This window comes from Prunus avium, chromosome 4 (genome assembly GCF_965620075.1).
Source record: "Prunus avium chromosome 4, drPruAviu1.hap1.1, whole genome shotgun sequence".
Classification (NCBI taxonomy): domain Eukaryota; kingdom Viridiplantae; phylum Streptophyta; class Magnoliopsida; order Rosales; family Rosaceae; genus Prunus; species Prunus avium.
In genome coordinates, this window is record NC_142287.1 from 17,154,757 (window position 1) to 17,166,999 (window position 12,243).

A 12,243-nucleotide genomic window follows, 5' to 3' on the forward strand; every position below is an offset into this window, starting at 1 on the left:
GATATGATGACACCTGGATATAGCTACTAAAAGAAAATGTGTAACTATCGTTCGTTTGATATTGTCGTTAAAGTCACCCATCAAACCTTCGTGGAAAAGTGTACAGTCAAAACTGCGTGTACAGTCAAAACTGCGTGTACAGTCAAAACAGCACCTTCTCACCGCCCAAAACTTGGCAATATTTTCTCTTTGGTTCTCTCTGCGAAGCCATGGCCATGGGTGTTCTCATTCAATCCACTACTTATTGTTCTTATATTAACTATCATAATTTCTTCAACATCAAAAAAATTGTCAAAAGTTCTTTTGTGTTGTTAATATCTACTGTATAATTTCTCCTATTTATGTTAGGACGAATGTAATAATTGACATGATTAACATTCCTGCCATTTAAGGAAATTTTGACAAAAAAATGATACAATAATTTTGCATTGCCAGCATAAATATATAGAAAAAATAATTACTAGAGAAAAATATGGACAAACCTTCCCTTTATACAAACAGATATCAACTATGGAAAATGAATTCTACATTTACAGGGGCTATATGTATATATGAATATATATATTTATAGCAACTGTACGCTATCCACAGGATAGGATGAATGTGAAGCAGCCAGGAGAGCTGCTCCCATGGCTGATCCATCTTCAGTGACCTTGATTATGACATGTTGGGCAATATCTTCCCCTAATATTTCAGTCAATGCTTCATGTAAGTAGTCTCTAAACATTGTATAACCTGTATACAAACCCCCCTCCATTGCCACAACCGTCCTTCTCATTTTCTGATCGCTTCTACTTCTTCCACCTGCGATTCCACCACTCCCATCCCGACCAATCTTCTTCAGGATCCCCACAATACCAGCAGCTGCCAATCGAGCAGCCCTACGGGTCACAACATCACACACCTTGACTATGAGCTTTCGAACCTTTAGAGGGACATCCGGAATCTGAAACGGCCAGGTCAGTAAATCATATTATTAGAAAATTGAAAGCCTTGAGAGACAAAGAATCAATACAAAAGATGTATGCCTTGTCTACCTCCAGGTTATCTCTTAAGATACGTCGTACTTCTTCCAAGTCAGGAGAGTCATCTTCATGCATTGCAGCAATCAATGGTGTCCTGGAAATTACACGGTAAAAACAGTTTTTAAGGTATGGGATGTAGTTGTTCGCCAAAGCAACATTGACAATCAGCAATAAATAGTAATTGATAAGTAATCTCAAGTTGAACATCTCAACATTAACTATTTTTCATAATGCCATTTTGCATTCAGCCAATCAAAAACTATCACCATCAGCAGATGGCATGATGAGCATGCCCAGCAAGTGCATCAGAAAGAGAGAGAGAGACAGAGACACAGAGACAAAGAGAAAGAGACAGAGACAGAGAGGCAGAGAGGCAGAGACACAGAGACACAGAGACACAGAGAGCATACCTCAAAATAAAAGGCATTGATAACTTGGAAGAAATAGGGTCAAAAATATCTGACTCCTGTGACATTCTGACAATCACTCTCCTTACAACATCACCTAGGTACATTCCTGATATCAATTTCTCAAAACCCTGTTGAAAAATGCTTTACATAATGAGATTAATAAAACTTCATATTTGATTAAGCATCTGCACAATTAAGCAACAACAGAGCAATAAAATGAATCTTACCTGATCATTCGGATTGGGGCTATCAGCATCTAATTCAATATCATACACGGTCCTTGGTAAATGAGATGACCAAAAATTTCCCCATTCCATGTTGACAACCTAACAAAAAAATATAAAAATATTATTCTAAAATTACGACTTCATGTCAAGAGATATTAAAAAAAAACATCATCTCGTCATGGTAAAAGAATTAGATATATAGATATATGTACGTATATCTGAAGGGAGACAAGATAATGGATACCATGCCTCCAGATGTTGTAAGAAGCCCTTGAGACTTAATTATAGCATCTGTCCTTTCCAAATAACAGGCATTAGTACCCGTTCCAATTATCACTGCAGCAACAGTGTCTGTGTCGTGATAATGTCCAAGTGCTAATGATCCCACAGAGTCATTGACCTGCGTAAACAAACAGAGAAATCATGTTCCCAAATTTCGCAACCAAAAAAAGCAAATGCAGAATCACACAAATGAGCGTGCAGGGACACATGCACACAAAAGTTGCGTTGCAGTTCTTGACAAATAAAAAGGATAATTCATTCACAGAATATCATCATGTATCTCCATCAAGTCATTAATAAATAAATAAAAATTTAAGATTTCCAGTCGCAAGTTACAATGAAAAAATTTACTGGATTAAGAGTTACATCAGAAATGAATCCCTTATCTTACTATTATAAACCAATTAATGGTTTTCATTAGATTAATTGATTTTCCCTAAAAACAAGTGTAGCACCACTAACTTTAATGCTATGCTTGGTTTAGAAGTGTTTAACATTAAATAACTAACACAACACATGCAAGGAAGATAACGCAATCATAAATATTGTACGGTGCATGCATTATCCCAATGCAAATTAACTGCACAGCAAAATTTTCCACACCCACTCCTCTGGTGGCCTTCAGACATTGATTTATTGGAATCTAATATAGCATTTCACAACTATGCTGAAATTGTAGTGATTGGGGTTAGTATTTAAAGGCTATTAAGTAGTACCTACTTTTCCCAGCACCCAAAATAAAAATAAATGAAAGAGTTATGAGTAATATATGGATCTAGGAAAGCCATACATAGTAGAAAATGTGGTCCATAACCAATTAGAATTAAATTGATATATGTTGCTTCATATAAGGTATCATGGCCATCTTACTGCCCACGACATTAATTTGTTTTGACTGCAATAAATCACAAACCTTGTTTTCCTTTATATTTAACAAAATATTGTTTCATAAAAGGTATCAGGGCCTTGTTACTAGCCATTTCATTAATTTGGTATGAGCATGCAATATCTAACAAATAATTTCCCTTTCAGATAAATCATGCCCTTACTTCTTTTTATTAAAAAAAGGTACAAATTTTAACCTTAATCATCATAAAGATGAAATCCATATTTTAACCTTAATCAGCATCAAGATGAAATCCATACTATGCCAAGGCAAAAAAAGTAGGGGATTTTGGCATGTGAATTCTGTTCTATCCTCACTCACTTTCACACTTTGCCAAAGAATCCATATTTTGGCAATCATAACTAAAACAATTCAAGAGTCCATGCATCTTTTCAATTCAACAAAAGGTGTGTAGGGCCAACGATAATACTACTAAAAATCATATGTAATGCACAAAGGAAAAAAAACTATAATTAAAAAAAATTAATGAAGTAATTGCAGTGATAAGCTTGCCTCCTATGTGATTGAGGATTTACAGTACACCTATGACATAGTAGACACAATAATATTAAGACTTTTCCCATTCCGAACATTCCATTTTTTAAAAATAAAAAGATCCCAGTAGGGATATGCAAGAAGCAATTAGCAATGTTATGTAAAGATGAGAAACAGCTTTCTTACAAGTGCTGCGACCCTCATATTTAGGCCTTTCCTGGTCATTGCTTTCTCTAAGCATCCTGCAATCTCTCTTCCAACCTGACAAAACATTGTAAACCACGCTTATATCAGGAGAGCAGAGGAAAGTGGCAAGCTTTTCACACATTACTCACTAAGATAACAACTTATTAAGAAGATTCCAGAATCTTCAAATCTTCTTTACTGCTTTTCTTAGGTGATGAAATAATAAAACATCAAGACGATTATTTGGTTTGGGCCATGAAGAATCAGCTTTCTGAGGTCATACACAAAGTAAAACTCAACCTAAAAAACTGAGCCTCAGTTCATATACTGCACCATGGAAGACTTGTTATGCATGCTCGGGCATGCAAAGAAAAACTAGAGCTACCATTTTATTTAAGCATCAGCAAGGAAAAAAATATTCTAAGCAACTATGCTCTTGCCTTCACAATGTTCCCTAAAATAGGTGAGTTTTATTGAAGTACAATTTAATGGACACCATACAACTAACCATGTCTTCAATGGAAAACCCTTTTGTCCATTTTAATAAAGTGCCTGATGACACAGACATTTGTTTCACGGGAAAAGAGAATGTGAATCCAAGCTCCCTTCTTCTGTCCAGTGAAAGCTCAGAAATATCTCCTTCTCTTTCAACAAACTCCTTTAACGATGAAGCAATAAAATCAAATAGATCCTGCAAGCAATTGAAACACATCAGTTTCCATGACAGCAGCACATTGGAAGCTTTGAAGTATGTGCTAAACAGTTACAGAAATCTGAAGGTACAAATTCAGTCACCTCGCTCGAGCCAGTCATCAAATCTTGAGGAATCGGTTGTCGATATACATCATGTTCCAAGGTAGAGGACCTCGTGCCTTCTAGCTTAACCCGTAAGACCCTAAAATTAGTACCCCCAAGATCTAGCGCATAGTAAGTTCCTTTCTCGCTCCTACCCCAAGAAATTAAAAGATAAAATAATTAGTCTCAACACTTGTTATCAAGAAAAAATACTTATAAAGAACAAAATGAATATGTACATAAGAAATGAACAAGCTGTCCACCAATACAAGAACTTTACACACTATCAACCAGCTACTACATCAGATTTAAGCTAAAGAAAATGACAACATCCTGCCTATGTGCTCCCAAAGAAGAATGGTACGTCTTTAAACTCAACAGAAATCAAAGCCTATAAAGAGGTCAAAAATCAAGCTTTCTCCAACAAAGGATCCATACCCACCCCACCATACTTTTCAAAAATTCTTCTATTTCTTTATCCACACCACCCAAAATACAGCCATCACACTACAATCACAAAACACTTTCAACTTATTCTGCCAACCAAAAAATTTCCAGATCTTCCCAACATAGATTAGATTCCTTACAAAATTTAAGCCATAGCTTTAATGCAATAAGGCAGTGAAGAACAAGTGATCTAAACTTTCAGAATTCTCTTCCGTACTAACCAATGGGGAGAGAGACAGATAATCGACCCTCTTCTCTGAATCATATCACAAGCATTTCACCTAGCATGAGCAATAATTTATACCTTGGGGGATAGTTTGGCCTTCCAAATAAAAAAAATCAATCCTTATTTATTACACAACTTATGCAAAGAGGGTATCTAACTGCATAATAATTTTACACTATACGACTGAATGAATAATGAAATTGCTGTCATGCTAAACCATGCAAAAACAAAGTAGACAATTTTGCACTCTTATTGTAAACTAACCATCACCATCACCATCACCAAACTCATCTATAGAATACTTTTTTCAAATGACAGACCCTTCAAAGGTAGTGGGGTCTCTGCTTATTTTAAAACAAGACATTGCATTAATCAAACAAAAGCGGGTAATAACACACTGACTGAGAAAAAAATTGTAGAAAGGTTTTGTGATAATACATAAACAAACAAAAAAAAAAGTTGTGTTAATACAGAAAGAAAAAGTAAAATTATTAAGAAAAAGGAGAACTAGAAATGAAAAAGAAAAGTCCATGTGAAATCTTAACACCGCACTCCTAAAGAATTTACTGTACTCACATTCAACATGAGAACAGAAAGAAATGGAAGAAAGAACTGTATATTGCAAAATTTTCAAGGAAAAAAAATATTCCCAGCAAATTAGTGATATGATTGATTCATCATTGTCGAATGTCAAAACAACAGGGAACACTATAAAATTAAATAACTTACAACAATTGAAGAGCTCGGATATCAGTATAATCGAGAACAAAGGCAGAAACAAGACCAACATCCAACAATTCCATCTTTTCTAAGAAATTTAAACAAGGGCAGATCATAGAACTAAGCGACAACACAAATCAGATGGCAATACGAAATGCACATAAAAGAGGGGGAACGGAACTACAGTAACAAAAGATAAATTAAACAAGAATTATAACAGTGAGAGAAGCCGCAAAAGAAATAGAAAAAAACTGTGACAAAACAACAAATCATCAGAACACGTAGGCAAAGACAATCCCCAAATATCAAATCAAAATCAAAAACATTAAAATGAAGTTACATTCTTGCCCAAAATCAAATAGAATTGATAAACCCATTAAACTCCAATGAGAAAACCACACGAAATAACCACCCAAATTTTCATCAAGGAACAACATTTTCTCCTAAAACCACCTAAAAACAACCCAAAACCCAGTTGAAGAAACAGATACAAGAAACTAAAAACCAAAAGTCCCATTAAAGAAAATCAACTGAAGCATTAAAAGTTATTACCCATTGGGGAGTTTATCCACAAAAGTGAGCAACATTTTGAGCTTGGAGCCACCATCAGAGGCCAAACCTGCGTGCATCTCCACAGCCATAGCGTCTACGACCTGCCTCAACCTCCCCACTGTGGTTTCACAGCTCTGCTCGAGTTCCTTCAAAACCCCAACCACTCTTCTCCACTTCCGTCTGCTCCTTATTCTTCGACCGACCACCACCGTCGCCACCGCACAAGCCGCCACCGCCACCCCAACCGCCAATCCCACCGCCACCTTCCCCATATCCCAAACTATCTACGCCCCCTATCCCAATTCAAAATCGCAACGCCAAACGGCGTCGTCTCGTCGGTCTTCCAGTGAAACGACACCGTGTCACCATGAACGCGTCTGGGTTTTGTGTCTTGAGGCCTTTCGTTGGCTTTTGATTATGAGTTTTTGAGTTCTCTATCACTCTCACTGTCTCCAACGGTCCAAAGCAGAGGTTCAGAGGGTTCGAACAGTTTGAGTTTCTCGACGGAGAGTGGTCAGAGTTTGATCTCCGGTGCGTTTTCCGGCGACAGTGACCGGGAAAGTAGACCGGATGACCCGCTCGAGAAAAAGCGCTAGAGAGAGAGAGAGAGAGAGAGAGAGGCGCGTTGCCAAGGCAGTATTGTTGGAATGCGAAATGGTGCATACTTAAATAGTTGTCAAAATGACATAATTGCCCTTGTGGATCGTATGAAATGTCGGATTTGTCACAGTATCCTGCGGCGATTTTTTACCGTTTGGGGGAAAAAAAAGATCTTGTGGGGTTTTCAGTGGGAAATCGAAGATTTTTCACTCGTGTGTGAAATCCTTATGGGGAGGGTGGGGGTGATTTCGTTGGGTAAAAATTCATCATGATTCGTAAAAGATAGAGATGGATAGAGTTTTGTTTTTTTTGTTTTTTTTTGGGATGACAGATTATGAGCCTTCCAATTAGGGAGAGGACTAAGAGGCATGCTTTTGTGGCCTTTGAATTGATAAGCATGATGCAACTATGTGTTGCTATAAGTGGAAATTTCGTGGGCATTATCATCTCATGTGATGTGATGACTAAATTTAAGTCTATGCATGTCGATGTCTTTGGGTATGCTTAGATGTTTTATTTCTACTTGTAAAGTTGTCAAAACATATATCTAAGACTTGAGATTTGCTTCGAACACAGGATCTCGGATGTAAGAGTCAATACTCATGACAACTTGAGTTATAAGTACTTTTGATGTTACTATAATAGATGGATATCGATGAAACTGTCCTTATATTAGATTAAATATAATAATTAGTAATAAGTAAATGTATTGTATGTGAATTACTTAGATATAATTCAAACGCGTTAGGTTCAAATAAACATATGATCAAAGATTCCCTAAAAATAATATCATCAAAAAGACAAAAGGAAATAATTGACGTGAGATTATAGGATTATAAATCCAAAAAATTATGCCATAAAATCACAACCCCAACGTGCCAAACTAATTAATTCATGACAAAGGGGCATTTTTGGTAAACTAGAACGAAACCGCCCAAAATGCCACCCCACGACCAGGGCCAACGGACTACAGGAGGTACTAGGACCCAGTTGCCATATAGACAAAGAAAAAGGGCAAAATCGAAATAAAAAAAATGTGTAAGAAAGGGTTTTGGCCTCTCTCTCCAATAAAATATTTATTTTTTTCCTATTAAAAAAGAAGTCAGGTTTTGTGTGGGTTTGCTATATTCGGAGACAGCTGCGTTCTGAAAAGAGGAAACGGCGACGGTAGTTGCGTATACGCCGCCGTACATTTGCCAGCTGGCTCCCGCTAAGAACCAGCTAGCCTCACTGTAAAGCTACCACCTCACAACAAGTACTTCCTCACCGTTTTCCTCGTTTCTTATATTTTTTGTATTTTTTGTTCCTCTGCCCAAAACTTCCCTGTTTTTTTTTTAATTATTAGCTCGTAAATTATATTACATTTTAATTTAATTTAATTTAATTCAATTTAAGATTAAATAATTTAATTACAGCTTCATGAGAGGCCCATGTATTTTCATGGTCACAGACTTGCTCCCAAACTCAATCATGACTATTACCTGAGTTTGGATCTTTTAAGAGTTTTGGATTACGAAAATTATATACATGGTTTTGTTCTCTAAAGGCTGAAATTATTGTAGTTATCCTTTCCAATTTTTTTTTTTATCATGCAATAAATCCAAGAACCCCAATTTCTTAATCATGATTCCAACAATAATTTTTTTATTTATCAACTAGCAACTTCATTAGATAACTTTCAACGATACAACTAAGACATGAACGAGACATCCAAATCACCGAGCCTAAGAGGGCAACAAAACTAATCACATGCTAAAAAGCCAAACCAAAGGAGACACATCAACAACTACTAGCCCCACATCACTACAATTAAGTATAATCTCAAATAAAGCCCATAAACCCAAAATGAGCAAAACCCTAAAACAACACATGAGCCTGAATGAACCCTATCGCCACCACCTGAAGAAGCCCTGCAGTCAACCTCGCCACTGCATCAAGCATTTAAGCAAATGCAAAACCTCTTATGATCTGGGGAAAACAAGGTTTCTAGCAATACAATTGTGCATAACAACGAACAACTATTTCAACCAAATAAATATGGCAAAAACCAATCGAGTAGATTGCAACAAACTCTCCTTCAAATGCGAGGTAGAATTAAATATAGAGAATGTGAGAAGTTGTAGAGAGATGGTTTTGGGAGAATAATTTGACTGAGGAATTAGCCCATAAGAGGTGATGGGGAACTTCGAACTGAACATCAGTTAAAAGAAATCGCGATTAGGGGCTTCTTATTCAAAAAGCCCAAATGGACTTATTCACTAACCAAAAGAATAGAGGATAAGGGAGAAAGGGCAATGATGCTTCTTCTTGCTCCCCCTCATTGAGGTTTTTCTTTGAGACTGAGAGAGTTGTTAGGGTTTTTTTTGCAAAACTAATTATGATATTGAAGAATGGTTTGTCCAATCCTACAATATTTGAAACATCATTACTCCATCAAATGATCATGAAAATTAAAATTAGTTTTTGAAAGCCTATACAATGCTCTTCCAAACCCCAAGGTTATTTTGATAAAAAGAATTTAAAAAAGGGGTTCTTGAAAACCTTTCCCCAAAGCTTGAATATTATTGAGGCTATAATTTGGTAACCCAAAAACAAGTGGAAATCTAACAAGAAAAAAGATTTTCAAGTGATAAGGTGACACATAATAATGACCACGTGACTCTTTTTAAACAAAAATTCTAATAATCTTGACGATATGTGGCATTTTGACACAAAATTTAGTTTATATGGTAAAATGTTGCAAAAGAAAAAGGTAGTTTTGTTGTTGTTGAGAAATTATGGGAATGCATACATAATTCAACCAACAAAGGGCCAATACAAACTAGTCACAAAAGAGCCATTACAATAACATAGCGATCTAACATCAAAATGAAGATAATTTGGGGCTCCTCCACTAATGATCCCGCAAGATTGAAGAAACTCTGGCATAGGCATCCCAACTAAGAGTTCAAACTCAGAACAACCAAGCATAACAATACAAATAAAACTATCGCAAAGGTGAGGTGGAAAGCTCTCACAAAGGAGAGGTGGAAAACTCTCATAAAGGATAAGTGAAAAACTCTCACAAAAAGAGATGTGAAGACTACACATGAAACCCAAAGAGTCTCTGTGACTTATTCCAAACATGAAGAAACCTAAAAAAGAATGGTGATAGAGATTTGACACTTAAACACATATGGAGATTCAACGTATCAGCCTGTGATAAGTGGAGGAAAATCATTACAAAACGAAGACAAATATGAGAAACCTTTTGTCTCTGAAAATGGGGGGAAAGACGAGAAGTGGAAAGGGGAGGAGGGGAGAGGGGAGGATTCCTCCCCCCTCAAAGTGAAAACATTTGTAGAGGGTTTTTTGGGAGAGATGAGATTAGGGTTTTCAAGAAAAAGGTAGTCTAGTGTCACATGAAGTATAATCGATACCACAATTGTGTAAATTTAATTAGTACATAGCCCAATAGTACTTTTATTTTTTTGGTAAATACCACGAGGTGTCTCCAAACCCAAAGGGTGGGATTAATCTCCGTTTGGAGTTCGGCTTGCCCCTGACCACAAAATGCTTCAAACTATAGTACTTTTCTTTTCAATATTGGAATAAATTTTAAGTTCGAATTTCCCTGCTTTAATAATTAAAATAAATAGATGTAAATTTCCAATATTATGTTTTTTTGTTGTTGTTAAAAGACTTAAATACAAGAAAAGGTTCTTTTCCAACAACAACAAAAAAACAGAAAATGAAGAAGAGTGCTCAAGTTTAAAATTACGCTATTGTTCCCGTTTCTCATGTTTGGGTATTGGATGGATATTATTGAATGGTTCATTGTTATCCATTGTACACTCTTATGACTTATGACGCTATTCTTTTCATTTATTTATTAAGACATTTTCTATTGAAAGAGATAGTATACTAAATTCACATATACTACACGATACTAAGACTCGAATCCAAGACATTTTCTAGAAGAGCAATTGTTTCAAACCATCACTAGTGTATCCTTTGCTATGATGCTATTCTTTTGTTTTGAAGAAAACATCTTTATTTTGGACCCAAAAAAAAAAGAATAAAGCATCTTTTCCACACACCCAGAAAAAAATTAAACGATAACATTAAATTGAAGCCGCATTTATTAACGCCAATAACTGCTCATGACCGACGCTATTGCGGCTCGATTTTATCGAATGTCACGAGATTTTGCTTGTGTCGCGTTATTTGCTGAGATCTTCTAGTCGATCTCGACGGTACAGTTTGTTGGGTCAAAGTAATAAACGATCAGGACCGTACATTCATTTTCTGTTTATGGGACAATGGTACTGGTTGACTATTCAATAAAAGAAAACGGGTGCCCTTTACACTTTTAAGGCACGTGCTCAATATCTTTTTTTTCTCGGTCAATAATTAAAAAGATTTTATAAAGTGTTGGGGTCGGTGCCTACTAAATATCCACGAAATAGTAAAACCAAATTACTAATGCTAATTGTGTGTCAACTTTTTGACCCATACTGTTGTTGATTATGGGATTGTTAGCAATTTTCTTTTGTAATTTCTTATTTTTTAAGAAAACCAAATAAAAAAGCCATAATCTTTTTTTTTTGGTTGGAACAAGCACTAAACGCACCCTACCATGATGTCAAGGGGTTCGAACCTGAGACAACTAGTTTGCAAGTCAATTCTCTTTTTTACTTGGCTAGACTCCGTTGGCAAAAGAAAGAAAAAACATAATCTTTAGCATGCAACGTAGTTGAAAAAGAAAGGCTAAGTAAGTTACACTTTTTTGTCTTTACAAACTCTCAGTTTGGACTTCAGTCAACAAGATTAAAAAGTTGCAATCGAACCCTCTAGATTGGTATGTTATTGTTCTCACAAATCCTCAAATATATTTGACAGAGCTACAAATTTGACAAAAATAAAATTTCCTTTGATCTTTTTTTTCCCCAAACGAAAGAGAGCTTTATTATTTATTTGATCAACCAAATAAAATTGCCGAAAAGAAAAGAAACATAAAATTTCAGTGCTTAATTACAAGTCTTACACACGATATAATAATATGAAAGGTAAAACATGACCACCATGGAGTAAAGTTTTGGCTGAGTGAATCAACCGTGGATTCTAAGTTCGATTTCCCTTCCCTAGTAGATATCGGTTGTATCGGAAAAATAAAAAGGGAGATTCACTAATATACCCAATATAGGAGCCCAAATTATAAAAATACCCCATATAAAATGGACTTTAGAAACACACTCAAAACTCATTTATAACATAACAAAAAGGCTTTTAACTTCTTTTAAATTACAAAACTGCCATTGATTTCTCAAAACAAACCCAACCTCAAAACATATAAACAAGCCCAAAATACTCAATAGGACATCAAAGTAATTTAATAATCAAAATTAAATTC

The 12,243-nt window shown here is 35.7% G+C and overlaps 1 protein-coding gene across 1 annotated transcript; it reads right to left on the reverse strand.

Moving 5' to 3' along the window:
- Nucleotides 1-441: 441 nt before the first annotated feature.
- Nucleotides 442-6,902, reverse strand: HKL1 (hexokinase-like 1). Its single transcript, XM_021954926.2, has 9 exons — nt 6,252-6,902; nt 4,307-4,457; nt 4,020-4,202; nt 3,512-3,586; nt 1,907-2,062; nt 1,663-1,761; nt 1,436-1,563; nt 1,038-1,119; nt 442-946 (listed from the first exon to the last, which is right to left on the reverse strand). Exons 1-9 carry the CDS (start codon nt 6,521-6,523, stop codon nt 566-568), a joined length of 1,527 nt encoding a protein of 508 aa, XP_021810618.1. The 5' UTR covers nt 6,524-6,902; the 3' UTR covers nt 442-565.
- Between the last annotated feature and the right edge of the window lie 5,341 nt (nt 6,903-12,243).

Excerpts from the sequence above, each read along its gene's own strand:
- HKL1 (XM_021954926.2), bottom strand. The coding sequence starts at position 6,523 with ATGGGGAAGGTGGCGGTGGGATTGGCGGTTGGGGTGGCGGTGGCGGCT. Across the intron at positions 4,458-6,251 it reads GTGGATAAACTCCCCAATGG|GAGCGAGAAAGGAACTTACT; the intron begins GTAATAACTTTT and ends TTCTTGGGGTAG. Across the intron at positions 3,587-4,019 it reads GGTTTTCCATTGAAGACATG|GTTGGAAGAGAGATTGCAGG; the intron begins GTTAGTTGTATG and ends ATGTTTTGTCAG.